The following is a 19456-nucleotide window of genomic DNA, read 5'->3' as shown; positions in this document are numbered from 1 at the left end:
CTTCAGCCCAAGTACAGAACTTTTTTCTTCTTTTCTATTCATTTCTAATGCCTCAATAATTTTTAATATTGGGTTAGACCTAGAAATAAGTAGGTACAAATTACTAGTACCTATTAAAAATATTGTTAGCTTTTCAATTTTAAAGGAATTCTAATGCTGCCTCTGGGAAACCTAATTTTGAGGCACAGAGTTTGAAAATCGTTGATTCATTACAACTCTCAATTTTTAAAAATAGATTTATTAATGCAGACAAAAACAAAAATACCGATTAGATGTCACTAATCAGCAAATTATCTTACTTTCCCAGCCAAGGTCTCTTCGTGAGCGGTCCTTCCAAACCGCTCACGGCTCTCTTCCGACTGTCTGGTTCGAGAACCACTCTGGTCATGTTGCTATTAACTGAAACTGGAACTGGTGGTTCGGTCTGGATGACAATGTTTGCAGCTGTCGGGAACAAAAACTAACGTTACTAACAATGCATTACATTTGGGGAATTTCAAATGATTAAAATATTTAGTCCAGAAGCTAAAAAGCCCTATGAATGGCACCCAACTACTACCATTTCCTTTTCAGAAATGCCTAAAAATGCAAGAAAAAATAATCAGCTACTTTTTAAATTTGATATAATATTCAAGTTGAAAAAGTCATAGCAACCCTAATGTAATAAATGATTCAGGAAAGGATCATCAACAGATGCTAAAAAAAGAAGGAAAAAACCAGTGGAAGGCTGTTGGAGAAAAAGGTATTTATCTGGTGCCAAAGTATTGCTCCACAAATTACTTACTTTACAATGGAGAGATCTAACCATTATCACCTTAGGAAAACAATCAAACTTAGCAGCATACAGAGAAATTATCTGTCTCTTGATGTGATTCAACAAAAAGTTCACCTGGATACAATATTGTTACACAATTTTGATTTTCTTATGTGTGGCAAAGATACTGTGCTTATACAGGACTATCTTATCCTTGGATGTAAACTAAAGTATCCAAAGTGTCACAATCTCTACAAAATATTTTCAAATGGTTAAAGAAAAAAATGTGGGGGGGGGGGGCGGGGGGGCGGTGGTAGGAGAAAGAGTGCATACACCCAAGTGTTCATGCCCAAAGGGTGACAAAATGTTAAAAGTTGGTGACTCTGAATGTATTCAGGTGTTTACTGTTCATTTGATTTTCTATAGGTTTAAAAATTTTCTGACTTAAAAGTTGGGAGGAAAATTCAAAGCCAATATTATAAACTGACATATTTGATTTGCAACAGTTAAGGCTAAAATACTGTAAGGAACTGACCTTACAATAGGTTATATGTGGTTTGGGAAAAAGTTGTGTTAAACAAAAAAGTAAAGTAACAACACAAAATATCTGTTATACTCTGAATAGTTTTCCTAACTTTAGCAATTCCACCAAAAGTAAAATTAGCAGCAAAGAATAACATATGTAGGGTTGAACGCTAGGGTACAGATGGGGGTAAAAGGTGATATGCTCCATTTCTTCTGTGTGACAGGGAAATTACAATGCAGATTCATTAATTTAACATGTATTTCTTAAGCAGCTGCTACAGCTCAACAGTTTTATTACATATTGAATATAAATTAGTGACTAAAATAAATATGATCCCTGCATTTCTAGATCTGTGTTTTTACTTTCAATAAGCTCATGGAGGAGTTAGCAATTGTGATGGCACAAAACATTCTGGAATTTGAGACGCTATTATGTATCCCCTAAAATAGTTATCATTACCACCCGACACTGCCTTAGGTTTCTCTTTAACTGAAATGCTTTATAATAAATAAAAAAGGAAAAAAGATACAGCTAGAGGTTAGGTGACCTGTCCAAAATGACAAAGCAAGCCCAATGAATAAAAACCATGTGACTTCTCACGGAGAGATTATGGATTACTGTATATGAATACATAGAACGGGTTAGTAACAAAGGGAAGACTTGAAATTCTGAGAGTATGATCTTGCCCTTAGTTTCAGGTAAACTAGTAATAATATATGCATAACAGCATAGAAAATAAGAATATATTCTTTGCAATTAGATAGACATGGGTTCAATTCCAGTTCTGCCATTATCAGCAATGTGACCTTAGGCAGGTTCTTTAACCTCTCTAAGCCTCAGTGTTCCTTTTCTGTAAAAAGAGTATAAAAATACAAGCTCTTTGACAAAAAGTTGTTGGTAAAGAATATGAAAGATGATAACACACATAAAAGCATTTGGTTTAGTCTTGACACAAAACAGCCTGTAGTGGTTAGTAGTGTTATTAATAGCAATAAAGCAAAGTTAATCAAATTAAGGCAGGAAAGAAGGTAAGAATGGGAAAATGTCCAACATACAGTTAAATCAGAAAAATACTGTTAGGATGGCCCATGGCCAGTTATTCAAACTGAAAGTAATATTGGAAATATAACTTTAATAAGTGAACTGAAATCTCATCTAACTCTTTAACCAAACTTTTTGAAGGGAGGGGAGGATTTTCAACCCAAATCTAAGATAAATGCTTGCATACACTCTTTTTAAGGTTTGTGACTATGGTTTGTAAAAGTCCTAACATACGGTTGTAAACATAAGTACTGAAAGTTAAAGACGTCTTAGTTTCCCAATGCTATCAGCGTGAAGCGCAGTTCCTACGATACAAAGCAGGCCCTTAAATGGTCAGTTCCCTGAGAGCAAGAGACCGCATCATTTCATCTCACTGTATCTAGTATCTAGCACATGCCCAATACAGAGCTAAAATGATCCGAAATCCTACAAAAATTGCAATTAAATAACATCAGTATTATTTTTACTTAAGAATAAGTATATTCTAATTACATCTTTAAATAAAATTTGAAGATAAACTTATTGAGAAACATTTATTTGAGATGATTATATAGCACCCTTCAAGAGATAGTATGGAAGTACTTTCAGACCTTTAGCGAGGTCAGAAACTTGACATCAGGACGTTCAAGGCATTCTCACCTCTTGGATTTGCATCCATATCCCCAGATGTTAGGCCAATCAGGTTCGGGCGCTGTGTCTGTGTTCTTGAAAAGAACTGTCTGTACTGAGATCTACCAGAACTGGTAATACTAGGAGCTTCTGGATTATAACCATCTGGTTCATAGGTATCTGAGGGAAAACAAAACAAAAAAACACATGAAAAATCAGAGAGTAGTTAAATAATTTATTACTATAAAATACACAACTGTGAAAATGAATTTTCTTCAACTAATGTCTCAACCCACATATGTTTTGAGTTCCAGACAGACTTATTGGAAGTGAAAGAAAAATGCTCCTGTCACAAAACATAAATACAAATCCATTGTTAATTACTGAAACAGTTCCAGATTCATTTACCTCGTCATTTTAATCCCATATATGAATCACCTTATCTAAACATCAATGTATGCTTTTAAAAGGAGTTCTCATGCAGGGGACACCACACAAAGGGGCAGCTGAGTTTCCTCTGCTATCACGGCTCACCGACTTCTAGGTACTCCTCTAATTAGTGAGAAAACATCTATTAATTTGATTATTTATACTTAAAACTGAAGAGATAACAGCAGAATTCATATATAAATATATATTAAACGTTTTAACAACTAAATAAGATAAATTTTATATTATACATGTAATCATTATCTTATTATCAGCTGCCTCATCAATGCCACTTTTATCATGTTCCCTGTTTTTTCTCTACAAGTAAAAATCTCATTTTAAAAATTCTAATGCTAAATAACTATTTTGTTAGTGTTAAAGAAATTCTGAATGAATGTGAAGATCTCCAAATGGCATATACCCTCTTCATCCTACATAAAATGAAAAAAGGGTTAAGATTAGGTGAAGACACTCATTTTCCCAATTGTGATTTGTAAGTCCTTATGTCTTTTTTTTTTTAATGGAAAAATTGCTTACGTCATTCATGTGAAGTTTCAACTACAAGGTAAGGTACATTCAGTTCTTTATTACGGGCCAATCAGTTCTATGACTCAGAGTATAAGATCAGCAAATTACAATAAAAAAGTTTTCAGTTACCATTTGGTACTCTTGGCAGAAAATTGACAGAACATGTATACTTTTAAAGAAGTTACACAATCAAATGACCTTGTTCTGTAATTCCTGGGATGACAAAGAACTCAAAGAAACTTTAAAGTCCTTTAGTTAATTATGATGAACTGAGATCTAAAGGCAAAGTAAGGAATGTAAAAATCTCATCAGACACCCACAAAATACTCCATAAATCTTGAAAATGTACATGCCAAAAGGAAGGAAAAGTTTTCAAGAAATCACTACATTATACAGCCAGTCCATATAACAGGGGCAGAGGGGGCGAAAAAGACATGTTCAACCATGATCAGCAAGAAACCAGACTGTTTTTTTTTCATTAACTGAGTTTTTCTTGTAATGTGTAACTGATTAGAAAACATCCAAGTAGATATTCTCTTCCTATCTGTTGGATTAGAAACTAGTAACTTTTGTTACCGAGGCACTGGAAGTAAATATACAGAGGACACCAGAGATGACAGACACACAGGAGGCCTAATCAGCTAGCAACCACTAGGGATAAACCAAAGAAACAGAAGAAGAGAAAATAAAACTATCTAAGAGCTTTACTGGGAATTTTTGACAGCAGATCAGATGCCAGGTCACCTCTTAGACTGGCCAGCTTATGGTACAAATAATCAGAGAGGTGGATGGCCATCTGTAGCAAAGCTTACCTGGGACCAGAGGGGTGGGGCTGGACACTGAGGTATGGTACCCAATGGAGGAGCCCAGGAGGTTTCGAGGTGGCACCAAACGAGCTGCCAACAGAGGAGGCGGTGTCCCCAACTGAAGTCGCTCAGATGCAGCAGCACCATGTTCACGAGAGTACATGGGCTGTCCTACAGAGGAAAGAATAGGAGGGCAGCTGGGATTGAGAGTCACAGGCTTCTCTTAGGCAATGATGTACTTCCTGAGACTTGAGCCAAGAATAGAGAAAGTACATCACCCATACCAGTCAAGAAAGATGTTACTGAAATTCTTTCTAACTCAAGAAACAGAAATACAACTGGTTGCGATGCACTGAGGTATAAAGAAAGAATAAGAATTAGGCAGTATGACTGCATAATCTTCATCTTTTATAATCTTAAATGGAATAAATATCTGCTAATTTTGCCCAAACTAAATAATCAACCACATCAAATTATTAGACAAAGGAGCCCTGAGCTATTTATTATTCATGCACAGTTTTCTATCTAATGAGACACATGGTTATGAAGGCTGCTACACCCATTAAATAAAAAATAAAAAATAAAAAAACTCCTCCCCAAGCTCACATTTCATGTTTGCACAAAATATTCCTGTATCTCAGAGCAGAAAAAAAGAATAATAAAGGAACTTAAAAAAAAACACAAGCATACTCTCACAGAAAACAAGACATGTTCAAAAGAAAAAAGATAGTAAGAATTTGTTATCCTGTAAGCATGTGGATAACAAACACAGAGAAAGAGAGAAAGAAAGAACAAAACCTCAGATAAACAGACCAGCCACTGTACATGTGAAATTAGCTCAGATATTTAGAACCATTTTTGGAGAGAAAGCATATTTAGAGCTTATATATATAGTGATGCAAGAATGTCAGACACAATGAAGCCAAATTTTGTAGAACAAGATTAGAAAAAACAAGGCATCAAGGAACAGAACTTCCCTTTGGTTGGTCTTTTAATAGTGTCTCCTTCACTGACTAACCCACGAGACAATTTATAAGGCCTACCCAATATTTTACATCTAAAGTCAGACATTCACTGTGATATAAGACAAAGTAAAATGAATACAGAATTTTTTTTACACCTGATGAAAGGCCCTTAAATTGTAAAATTCCAGAAGATAGTTAATATTCCTTAATAGGACAAGCCACATAACAACCATCTGATTTCATAGTAAATGTGTAAAGGAAACAGATGTGCTATCTCTTCCTATATATGGAGCAAGGCGGTGACAAAATCATACTGCAGAGCAGACCATGTAACTGTATTCAGCACCAATCCTTTCAAAATTTATATTAGAAAAGGATCACTCAATCATTACACTGCAAAAACAATTAAACATATCTTCAGTGATTTGAAAATAGTTGGAGAATAGTGATCAGAAAAGTTTTAAGAATGAACTGCAGAGAATTCCTTGCAGAATGTAGTAAGCTAAAGAGAAAAAAAGAATATACCTCAGTCTATATGACTAACTTAAATGTGACACAGCACTCAATGTACCAAGTATATGTAATTAATAACTGTCTCAAAGTCAATGAGAAACTAAAAGGCTAGTTTGCATTGTGTGTTTTTAAAATAAATGACAAAAGAACAGCATTCAAACACCTAAGATGGCTGTTTATTCAAATAAAGCCTGATTTTCTTGATTGACCACTAGTGAGGCCTCTAAATACAACTTCAAAAAGAAACAGTTCCTTAGGATAAAAGGCTGCTTCTAGGTTTGGGCAGAAAATTTCTAAGGTGAACCCAGTAGTACCCCTTGGTATATTGAAGTTAACATAGCTATGAAACACGAGGCATGTCAAAAACAAAACAACCCACAGGAGCCAGCATGAAGCAGCCCCCACTGGTCAATGCTGAGACAATCTGAACATCAAGAAGGGCTATAAATGGGGTGAAACATATCACACATGTTAAAAATCCATGAGTTCATAATTGTACTTAAAAAACCACAGTGGTCACCTTGGAAGATGCTAGGAAAGCAACTCATTATTCTGAAAACTGGTAAGTAAAAGGAATCAAGCACTTATCCTGTCTTTCCTATAAAAATCACATCAAGTTAATCAAATGGTTACACTGCCAAGTTTTACCTTGTAGAATGCTAGCCAATAAATATAGAAGTTATAGAATGACAACACCACAGCTTATGACGCCCTAATAAAATAACAGATGTAGGCAGTGATCACTGATGGCTGCTGAAACCATGAGCAACTTTTTAAAGGGATGGATTAGGATTAAAACTCCTGTACACACTGACCAATACTTCTAACATAGAAAGAAGCCATCCAGGTATTACATGCATCATGATGCACCACAGTAGCACGTAAGTAATCCCGTCAAAAAAATATTTCTGCCAAAAAAAGAAAAAAACCACACACGACTAATTAAATATTCAGATCTGACCTTCAAATTACAGGAAACCTCAGGGGATAGAGGAATGTGTTAAATGATACCAAGGATGCACTGTGCCAGATTCGGAATGTAAAAAAAATTCTTCAGGATAAATTATCTGTATCTTTAACACATGTCAAAGAGAAAAAAAGATATATGGTAAATCATTATAGATTTAAATGTATCAACTAAACATAATGCATAACCTTGTTTGGATTCACTTCAAATGAACCAGCTGTAAAAGGACATCTATGATACAACTGTTAAAATATTTGGGAAGTAGGATAAAGTACTATGATTGTGTGTGTTTTTAATCCTTAACTTTTAGAGATACATAATAGTTTCCACAGATGAAATGTTCTACTTGGGACTTGTTCTAAAATAATCAAGTCAGAAGTAAGTTATGGATGAAGATGAACCAAATGTTTATAAATGCTGAAGCTGGAAAATGAATATGTGAAGATTATTATAGTATTTGCTCACCTCTTAGATATATTTAAGTTTCTGTTATAAAAAGTTTTAAGAAATCAAACAAGTTACAATAATGGTGACCATGAGCTAGTCACAACTGATATTCATTCAATTTAGGTTTTGATCAGTGTAGAGAGTGACTGGGTAATTCCAAATTGCAAACATCCCAAATTCATGTTCCTATCTTGTTATTCATGTATCTTACATACTCGATAGCAACATTTTCACGTACTTAATGTTAACTCTAGTCAGTGGAAGATAGTCTTTATTCAAACTGAAATGTTAGCTACTCTGTAATTTTCCTGATTATTCAGAGTATTCACAGGGAAAAAAAATCTGAAGGGAAGCTTTAAACTAAAAGCTCAAATAGAAAAAAATAAAAAGCTACACCTTCCAATTATTGGCCATATTTAGCATTTGTCTTCTCTAGGAGAATCCAAGGTCCCTGGCACACCTTCTAAAGTTTCAGGGCCTAAATGTTGTGCCTGGCACATAGTAGGAACTCAATTAAGAGTCACTTATAGGGATTAAAGCTTATTTATTTAAAGTATCCTGGAGACAATTAAGTATTTCTGTAGATGAGTATCTACGTGTTCCATAGGCAGTATGACAGACAACCACGGCAACACAAATCCAAGCAAAACACAAACGGAGATAAACTCTAGAAATATACAATGACTCTAGGAGACTCACTTTTGTGAACATCAAAATCCATGTTTCTGCACAGAGGAATGTTATGCATTCTACAGAATGAAATGAGGAATCTCAAGTTTTCCTAAAATATAGTGTCTTATTAATTTTGCACAGCTGAAAGTAGAAGTTATTTGCAGAAAGATAAAGATGATTTATGTAAATTCATCTTAAGATTGACACACATGCCTTCAACCTCAGAATCAGTCTCTAGAATCCAGGATGGCATGTTCTAATACTACTTTTTCACACACCCAGTACAGTGAGCCTATTTAGCACTTTTAAAACATTTCTATTATGACTTCTTCAAAGAATCAGAAGAAACAGACCAAATTTATGGCAGAAAAGGGAAGTACACTTTAAAATGGTTTTGTGAAAACAAGAAAAAAAAAACCCCATATTGAATTGGTAGACTTCAAATTTGGGTAAAATGTTTAAGTACAACAGAGGAAATAAAACAGTTGATTTTAATAGATGATACTGCTGTCTTTCCACACAATTCCAATCACACCTCATCATTTAAGTCCTTTTCAGAGTATCCATGTCATTTTAACTCAACCAAAACAAAATTTCAATGGTTTTCCAAACTATGACCATTTGACTTAATCAACTTTTTAAAAATTGAACTATAGTTGATATACAATCTTATACTGGTTTCAAGTATACAAAACAGTGATTCAACAGTTACCTATATAGTTAAATCCTCACCCCAACTAGTGCAGTTACTATCCGACATTGACTTTTAAATAGCACTACCAGGAACCACAGACAACCCACTCCGTTTTACAGTGGGGTAACTCTTTTCTTTCAGCATTCATTTGTCCTCTTCCAAAACAAGTGATAATTACAGAATAGATGAAGCCTGCTTTATTTTTGGCAGAATTAGTTGCTTTGTCGCTTGTGTTTCTGAGGCACTCTGTTCATTTAATTGTAACAGCAAAACACACTGTAATTGGTTTTTGTGGTTTCTTTTTTACATATCCTTCCTACTATTAGCTTTTTAGCTTTAGAAGAATCATTTCTTACGCATCTGTATACTCCGTCCCTAGCATTATGCAGACTCCTATTCAACCTTCTAAAGTGCAGATTTCATTTTTGTTTTGAGCCCCTGACAAAATTTTCACGACTAAATACCACTGATATGCTCTTTTTCACTTATAAGCAGTTCCTATGCTGTGAATTTTAATGATAATCTTAACAACAATAAAATATCCATAATTTAAACTTTCCCAATTTGTTAAACTTTGAGGATAGCTCAAGTTTTCTATATTACATTGCAAACACACATATAGTTTTTTACTTCAAGTGAAGCAGTTCTAATTCTTTTTAAGTTATCAATTACAGTACTTAGCAAAGTAAACCCAAACAATTTGAACGATTCAACTTGTGTCTCAAGGGCAACCTAAAAAAAAACACGTATTTTTAGACAAGATAAAAAAAAAATTTTACCTGACAAACTGTACTGCACCAAAAAATTTTTACTATTTAGATTTCTATCAGGACTATCTCCTAGGTTTTCAAATTTCTCCAGAATTTCAGAATTAAGTTTTAACTCAAGAAAGGAAGAAAGTAGTTTACATAGTAGAGTTTTAAAATACCCGCTATAATCTGTAACTTTCAAAATATTCAGTTACCAACCAACTAAATCTCTTTATAAACACTGACACAGCATATAAGACTTTCCTCTAAGCACTAATCCACAAATGCCTATAAGAAGTTACATAGCCTTTTATTAGTCTGTGACAAATATGGAACAAAAAATGTAATTGATATTTCATACATACAAATACAAAAGGAAGTCCTGTATTTTGACAATCTTTCTTTGGTGAAAAACGTATTTTAAAAATTGAAATGATATTCAATGTTTTCATATGTAGTCTTTTAACATAGCAAGAAAAGAAGCTATGTGTATTGGCCCTCAAAAATTTTCCTAGAATGTTACCAGCTTCTGAAAAACAGAGGTTTGGAATTCTGTTCTAAAAGGCCTTTTCTACATACCACAAAATATTCTTGCCTTAACAACAACAGAAAAATAGTCTTCAAGTAATGAGGTCAAATATCTTGTTCAACTTTGCTTCCTGTAGTCTGTAGCACAAAGCCTGGCACATAGCAGGCACTCAGTTACGTATTTGCTGAATTAATGAATATTAAACTATGTCACTGAAATAAACAGTAACTGCCAGACTTTTTAAAATTAAAATCAATGAAATTTTTATGAAGTGAAATTGTACTGTAAAATTTAATATTAAAATAAGATAACTGCCAAATTTTTAAAAATTAAAAAAAATGGAATTATGAGTCACAATGCTAAATTTGACAATATGAAAACGTGCCATCTGCAATGGACTCTGAGATAAATAATCCACTTTCATATTTTTAAGTTCCAAGTCATTAAGAAATAATGTGAAGAACAGATTCAGGGGGATAGATGCAACAGGACTGATAAATGTTGAAGCTTGGTGGTGATGGGTACATGCAAGTTTATTATACTTCCTTTTCTATTTATGTCTGAAATTTCCCATAATTAAAAAATGAGAGAAGCTTTGAAACAAAGATGCACTATAAAAAGACACTATTAATTAGAAGACTGAGATTTTAAGATGTGGTTCTGAAGATCAGCTGAACATAAGAGTGACATAAATGAAAAGAAATCAAACTAGTCCTTTATACAATTACTTGTTATTGTGTAATAAATACTTCTTGGTAGCACAGAATAGAGCACTCATATTCATATGTACTTAGAAGATCTGGAGCTTGAAAGAAAAGGAGAGGGCATATTACTAGAAGTAAAGATAGGAAAAGAAAGTTGAGCCATGACATAGGTACAGACAAGGTACAATCGGTCTGATCAGAGAAGAATCATATGGGTAATAGTGGAAAAACATCACTAAGAAGGGAAGAAGAGATTACAGAAAGAGTTAGAAGCCATAAAGAGGGGTTCATCTATGGTTTAGGTGGGTGGGGGAAGGTGTGCATGGTGAAACAACGCAGTCAAGATTACAGCAAGAATCCAAATGTGAGGTGACTGAAGTGTGGATGAGGGCAGAAGCCACAGCAGGAACAGGGAAAAGAATAATTTGAAGAAAAAGAAAGGATTTTTAAACTAGATATAAAAAAGCAAAGCAGTAAGTCATGTCAAGGATTCAATTCAAGGTGAGTAAGTGGGTGTTATTTCCACTGACAGAGAAAGAGAAGGATGGTGGAGGTAGAGACCTGAAGATAACAGGATGGATTTCAAAGAGGTTCAAATTGAAGGAGATAATAACAACTACAATATCGTGATAACTGATCTTTATATATACCTTACTAGATGCCAGGTACTGTTCTAGATACTTTATATGTATTCATTCATTTATTCCTCAAAGAACCTTAATGAGATGAGTAACATTATTATTTCCATAGTACAGAAGAGGAAACTGAGATACAAGGTCTTGCCCAATTTCACAATGATGTTAAGTGATGGAACTAGGATTTGAACCTGGACATAATTATTTGCTGAACTGTCTCTCCATGACATGACAGAAATGAAGAAATGGTTACAATAAACAGTTACATAAAAGATGAATTTATCCATAAAGTTATCTAGCTCTGTATAAAAAAATATTACGTTATGATATTTTTAACAACCAACTGCCTTATTTTTGTTTTTGGAGAATGGAATTTTTAAAAGGCTTTAGTTACCTAAAAACAACAAAGACACATAAGCAATAAAAAACCATTAGGATTCAAGAAAAATACATCATTGCAGTTAAACATAAAATGTTACAAACAGCCTGGCCACTCAACATTAGTTTGGTGCTATTGTCATGTCAGCATCCAAGTTAAATAATAATTACACACATTTCATCCAGCCTTTCGTATATTCTTAGGAGATGATAAGCCTTACATTTTAGAAATTAAATCAGAGGAACAATTTTTGAAAAGAAGCTTCAAAATAAATTTCCTTTACAAGACAACAAAGGTTGGTACTCTATGGCAGGATAGACGTCTGCAATTCAGAAGGCCTTGGCCTTGTCTCCCATCATCTCACAAGACAGCCATATACTATAACCACACAGTAAACTGCCTTATGAATATAAATATAATTTTTATATGGGCCACAAGAACAGAAATTATACTTTTAGAAGTGTAACACTGAAACCTGGCTTTTCTATACCCTAGCAATTTTAAGTCAAACAACGTTTACTTACGCTCTGATACTGTATAAAGGAGGTTCTGGGGTATAGGAGGAGGTAGTCTTGCCCCCACTGGTGCAAGATTGGGCACCGCACTTGTCCCAGGCTGGTCACGACTGTTTATCAGGCTTGACTGTGTTATGGGTGGCCCTAGAGGTAACACAAAGTGCAAGGTAGCGTATTAATGTTTCCTAATAAAAATACTTAACATACCAGTGCTAATTTATAGATACTGATACTTAAAATGCCTACTTTGGCCTGGAACAGAAGAAATCTGATATACACAAGCTTAGGCACTGTGAGTTGCAGTATTAAAATGATATTTTGGTTCTACGACAGACAAAAACTAATCTCCAATGGAAAAAAGCAGAATTGGTTGCTTCTGTGGGTGGGAGGGGAAAATGGCAGGAAAGGGACTTGAACAAACTTTCTGGGGGTGATGAAGTTCTACAAAATTTTTCAGTCAATGATGAATTTATTTAAGTGTGTGTACTGATGTCTGCAATGACTATAAAATGCGCCAAAAATAATAAAGGAGAGACAAAAAGATATGTGATTGTACAAATATAGTAAAAGGCAGAACCTAGATAGTAAGTATGTGGGTGTTCATTGCACAATTCTTTCAACTCTCCTGTTCACTTGAAATTTTTGCATTGCAAAAAATGCTGGGATAAAATGACATTCTGGGATTTAACTTTTAAACAGATGTTTCCACATTGAGGTATTTTTTATTATAAGAATTTTTATATATGAAGATGTTTTATCTGGGGAATAAAATTTCAACTTCACAATTATAGTGTTATGTGACAATACTGAATATTCACAAATGCTATTAGAAGAACCATATTTCTATTGACCAAATATATGTGTTAAATGTCTCCAACCCTTTTTCAACTTTAATGAATTATGTTCTACTGCAGGAAAGCTAGGTGATGGATACACAGGATAATGCTGAACTATTTTTGCTACTTCTTGTGAGTCTCTAATTTCAAAAATAAAAGTTAAAAAAAAGAAAACTGAGTACCATTTACATAAACTGAATGATAATCTTCTCTTAAAAACAACAATTTGCCATCACTCAACAATGTTAAATGTCTTCAAGTAGGTATTTTCTTGTATCTTGGTACATCTATGAACTGTTCACCACTTCAACTGCATAAAAAAAATTCAGTCTTACTTCTGTGTCAGCTAACCCAGCAACTGTTAAGGCTTTTTAAATGATCATTTTAAACATTTCTTACTCTTAATTTTGATAGATGCAGTAATAGCATATTGTTCATTATTTAAAAAAAAAACACCACCACCAAAACCAACAAAAACAACTGAATACCGATGACCCCTTAGGTTGGATGATGGTACACATGTTATATATATATCATTACTCTACCTCTGTGTATACCTGAAAATTTCCATAATAAAAGGTTTGAAAAATTATTTCAATATTCTTGAAGAGACCTTCTTTAAAAACTGGCAATTGCATTAAAACCACTGGCATGTTCTTCTAACATTCTCAAAACACTGGCTTTCTTAAGATGCTTTCAACTAACAAGATTTTGACTCCAGGCCAATAGAGATTAGGCCAGTATTCATAAAATTTACATTTGGAGGCACAACAACTAATGAAACAATGGATGGAAAAAAGGAAAGAACAGCATCTTAATAATGGGCATATATTCCAAATTCCATTATTATATTTAGCTTTCAAAAACTTTAATGCCAAGTCAGCTAAAAAGGATTGGTTCTTCTAGATGAGTTCTTCCCTAAAGAAATACCCTAGGAACATATACTTACTTGGTATGGGAAGCACAACAGAAGGAGGAGGCTGGCCGTGTCCTTGTGGAACAGGAAGTCTCATACCATGGCCAGGACCTGGGCCTGGACCTGGGCCAGGGCCTGGACCTGGGCCTGGCATTGGAGGCATTAACATTCCAGGAGGTGGGGGGGGAGGAAGCCCGGGAGGAGGCGGTGGGAAAGGAATCATGCTTGGCAAAGCAACTTCATCAACGACCAAGGGATCATTTCCATGATCAAACTGACAAAGGTCACCAAGTACACAAAATCCTCTTTCTGTAAGAATAGAAGAATCATCCTGTTATGACCTACTCAGTAAACAAACAAAACAAGTCCTTGAAAAACTCACCAATCTGATTTACAAAGTGTTTTTTCTCCAACCAGTCTAAAGCCTTAGTGTTGTTATAATCATCACGTATCCCTAAAGTAGGGGCAGGTGTACTCTCTACTTTCTATACCATGAGATTATGCTTTGTTGACATGGCAAATAGTAGGGTTAAAAACAGGCTACTAGCCACTATCAGAATAACCCATTTGCTGTTAAGTTTTCACAATAAAAACTCAGGTATTTTAAGCAAATATCAATTTAGCAAAGGCTATGGGGGAAATAAAGGACTTGGACTAGATGATCTAATTTTAGCTGTATACTTTCACAATATTATTCTATAGCAACAATTCTTGCTGCATCTACAAGTTGAAGCTTTAGTTTATTCAAGTGGGCATTATGTACCATGTTATTCACTGCAGCAGTTTGTAACAGCAAAATATTACAAACACCTCAAAAGTGCTTCAAGAAGGAATAGGTTAAACACACTTTTGTACATCTAACCTAAAATAATATCGAGGAAGCTCATTATGTATTAATATAGAATGACTGCTAAAAATAGTGCTAATTGAAAAAAACATGCAAGAGACTGGATAGTATACTAGCACTTATATAAAAAATAAAATGGGGAATATATTTATCTGATTATGTTTATTATGTACTAGGCTATGTTTGGAAAGTTACACAAGAAACTGGTAACATTAAATTGGCCTCAGGAAGGAGATAGTATGTGGCTGGCAGACCAGGGTGAGAGCAAGGTAACCTTTGAATTATGACGTGATTCTATTCCCTTAACAATAAATCAAATGTAAAGACATAAATTCTATATTTATAGGGAAAGTTAGGATATCCGTCATTTGCTTCAAATAATAGAGACCAAGGAGAATTGGTGAGAGTATAGATGAGAACAAGATTGCCCAGAGTTGAAAATTATTGATGTGTGGTCATGAATAACTAGGATTAATTATATTATCAAGCTTTATAAATGTTTAAATAATTCAATAATGAAACATTAAAATACACATATACCTATTGGGTCATTCAAGTGGAAAATCAACAAATTAACATTATAAGCAGGTTATACAGGCTTAACAAATTCCCAGCACCAAACATCACAGAGAAATTACAATTCTCTTAACTAAAGCTGAACTATTAAACCAAACAATAAACATATGCCAAGAGAGATTCTCCTCCTCATTCATCCCTTTTAACAAAATGTGGACTATATAATGGAGAGGTGTGCAATATTAGTAATATTTGCTTTATTAGTACTTTTGGGTACAACATCAGAAAGAAAAGAATTTTTACCATCGTAATCTCTGCATCGCCTCTTTGGTGGTGGGTTTCGACCAAAGGAGTTGGAAGAGCTGTGATTGTTGTAGTAATTAGACCAGCTCTCTGTTGTGTTTTCAGAGTGGTGAGCAGGTGCGATCACAGTGACAGTGCTGGGAATAGACTGGGCCCCAGAGGAATACTGCTCAGAAGAGTTTGGAGGTGGTGCAGAAACAGGCACATAGGAACTCTCCAAATCATTCCTTTCGCTCTTAAACTTTGATCTTTCCCTGTGTTCTGCTTTAGAGACAAAATAACAAGAAGAAACAAATGAGATCAGACATTCATGCTTTTCTTCTCATTTACAAAAAAAAGTAAAGCTGAGAATACTGAAGTAAACTTTCTGAGATATTTGAAATACCCGTATTTCAAAGTACTCTCAATATTAATACATCCTCCAGTAACTTGTATAAAATCATCTTTTATAACATCAACATTAACATATAATAAAGACCAGCTTCTCCACTGATATTTAGTAAGAATGTTATCCAAGAATTGACTTCCAAACTGATATCCCAGATCAGTGGATTGGAATCACAGTAATCTACTCAAATTTTTTCTTTCAGTGTTGTAAACTCTAGGCAACTTTAAAGCAAATTATTTTAAACGGAAAATATTTCAAATATTTCTACTGAATTACTGAAATGATTAATTTCAATTATTATTTGAAATATCTGAATTATTTTAAATATTATTTAAATTTTAAATGATTCTATTAATACTGAAACAGTAATTGAATTATTTCAATTATTATTTGAATTACTGGGTGGGGAAGGGAGCAGGTAATCCTCTTCCTCCAGTGATAGCTTTGTTGGTTAAAGGACATTTACTTCAATTACATAAATGACTTAAGTCTAGACATGTACTATGATATACTTATGAATAGCTTCTTTTTTAGTCAAACTCCTTTGACTCCATCCTGAGAACAGAGACCTTATCCTTGTAACAAAATCAACATTAAGCTTTTCAAGATAATTATAGATCTTACACTGCTTATACATATTAAAAGTACATTTACCTTTAAGCGACGTTCTGGTACCCTTGTGATATAGGAAGATAAAACTGTAGAAATTTCAGGGGGAAGCCTCACTTACTCACCAACATTCCTGTTTGGATCCCGGTCTTTGCTGCGCCCTCTACTTCGGCTTCTACTCCGACTCAGGCCGCGGCTCTTACTCCGGCTCTTACTCCTGCCTCTTCTCCAGTCGTACTTCTCACGGTACAGTTCATTCCGTTCATAGTACCGGTCATAGTCTCTCCATTTGCCATCCTCTCTTTTTTTCTCACGTGTCCTATAATACACAGATATAAAAGCCATATGGATGCTACAGAAGCCAAGTCTGCAAACAAATCAGTAGTACAAAATAACCCCTTGATTCACCACAATTCATAATGTCTATGCTTTTTTTAGAAAGCCATAAGACTACCACATAATTCCTCTAATCCATTATATAAAATGAAAAAGCATTCCCTCAAGTACACTGGGTGGGGAAGATTGAAAAAAAAAAAGGTGAGTCCAAAGTACAGGGAGGCATGGGAGGAAAACAAATTTAAAACTAGAAAAGAAAAAGAGCTCAAAACAATGTTTCCAAAACAGACTAAATTTTTGATGGTAGGCTGATGATTTGACATATAAATTGTACTATTACTTACAGTATAAAATGCTGTGGATGATTTTCATACTGAGCACCCCTAACCAAATGGAACATTTCATTAATATTCTCTAAGGAGGCTGCTCCCACCCTTGAGCTCTTGGGGAAACCACATAATGAGAATTGTTTATAAAAGAAGAGAAACTATGACAAAGACAAAAAAAAACAGAATGGAAGGAAGAAAGGTAAAATTCTCATTTTTTAATCAGTTTAGAGAGAGAGGAGTCAATGAACGTGTTAAAAATCCCTTTAATGTCCTTATAAGTTAACTAAAAAGTGAATTATCAATGTCTTCCTAATTAAAGGTAAACACAAACCTTCGTTCACTAGATTCTGAACGAGTCTTCTGGGGACTAGGATATTTCTTTTTTCTGCCATCTCGTTCTTCCTCTGCTGGCTCCTGAAATACCTATATGAAAACATTAATTAGAAAGAACAGTTCTTCTGTAAATTATGAAACAGCCACCTAATAATCTTTCTGGTCTGAGAAGGCATAAATAAATGTACTGAAATACTGAAGTCAAATCACAACCAAAAAAGTCAAGAAATAGGGAGAAAAGAGATGCTGAAATTAATCTAACGGCAATATGTTAATCTTTAAATGTTAATTTAAGGTAGATAATAGGAGTGTAGGAGAAAAACAGCAATTCATTCTTTCAGTTGAAAGAGCAGAAATAGAAAATGTCTATTTCTAAGTATCGTATAGTAAATGGTTTTTGTTTCCCTAATTATAAAATATATTCACACCTGTAATTCATTTGGTGAGGACTACAGATTTATTTCATAGACAAGGTTTCAGGCACAAATGGTTACCAAATGCTATACAAAACTATTTCATTAGAAAACTCGCACTGGAATTACTGGAAATGTTAAGCTTCTTTTAAAGCCAAACAGTCAAAGTTGACCAGAAATAGAGAACCGGTGATTTTATTATTGTTTTTAAACAGAAGTTCATCTCAAAACATACAGCTTTTACTAGAAAAAGGTGAAATAAAGTCATTTGCAAGTGCCCATCTAATGGAGAAACTCCCTTAGAATTAGCCAAACCTGGGAATGAGTGAATGGAGCAAGACATAACAATTTAGTAAGACTCAGGCAACATAAATGACAGCCACAATATGGCAACCATATGGTGCTGGCAAAAACACTATACAGTCACTAGATTGTATTTAAAAATCATTCACCAATTTACAGGGAATACAGAGAGTATATTACCCCCCTGGGATGCAATCAGGAAAACCCAGAGTGTAAAAAGACCTAAAAGGACAAATAACTGAGCTTCTTCAAGTAATAAAATTTAAGGGATAAAGGGGGGTTAAGGAAAAGAAGAGCAAGAGACATACAAAGGTAGGTAGGATGGAGAGATTTAAATATTAAAAGACTTAAAAAAGACATAACTTAGAGATCAACTTCTTTTTGCTTTTCTATATTTTCCAAGGGTTTTTTTGATGGACATGTATTGATTTCTAATGGGAAATTACTCTTAAAAAAATTTCAAAGGATCCAAGAGAAATAAAAACAAGGCCACACAAAAACTTGTGCATGTTCACAGCAGAATTACTCATAATAGTCAAAAGGTATTAGCCACTTGGCTATCGACCCCAATATCCATCAACTGATAACTGGATAAAGAAAATGTGATACATCCACCCAAATGGATTATTCAGCCACTAAAAAAAGAAGTACTGATACAACCTACATGAACCTTGAAAGTATGATGCTAAGTGAAAGAAGCCTGTCACAAAAGACTACACACTATATAATTCCATTTTATGAAATGTCCAATACACAAACCCATAGAGAAAGTAGATTAGTGGCTGACTAGGGCCGGGAGCGGGAAAGCTTGGAGGGTGACGGCTTGATGAGTACAGGGTTTCTTTTTTGGATGATGAAAATGTTC

General features: G+C 34.3%; 1 protein-coding gene across 8 annotated transcripts in view; it reads right to left on the bottom strand.

Annotated features, from left to right (window-relative positions):
* RBM27 (RNA binding motif protein 27) overlaps positions 1-19456 on the bottom strand; it is a 67852-nt gene that overhangs the window by 30814 nt on the left and 17582 nt on the right. For 2 of the 8 annotated variants that reach the window (XM_037016179.2, XM_037016181.2), the window contains exons 4-11: positions 17874-17965; positions 17003-17196; positions 15881-16141; positions 14248-14523; positions 12472-12606; positions 4700-4864; positions 2961-3110; positions 300-444 (exon numbers count right to left, since the gene is read on the bottom strand). In XM_037016179.2, the coding sequence (XP_036872074.1) occupies positions 300-444; positions 2961-3110; positions 4700-4864; positions 12472-12606; positions 14248-14523; positions 15881-16141; positions 17003-17196; positions 17874-17965 (1418 nt within the window). Of the gene's footprint in view, positions 1-299; positions 445-2960; positions 3111-4699; positions 4865-12471; positions 12607-14247; positions 14524-15880; positions 16145-17002; positions 17197-17873; positions 17966-19456 lie in introns of all 8 variants that reach the window. The other 6 variants (XM_037016178.2, XM_037016180.2, XM_073221915.1 and 3 more) reach the window with 3 other exon arrangements.

Source organism: Manis javanica, chromosome 14 (assembly GCF_040802235.1).
Source record: "Manis javanica isolate MJ-LG chromosome 14, MJ_LKY, whole genome shotgun sequence".
Lineage (NCBI taxonomy): Eukaryota > Metazoa > Chordata > Mammalia > Pholidota > Manidae > Manis > Manis javanica.
This window is presented reverse-complemented; position numbering and strand designations above follow the sequence as displayed.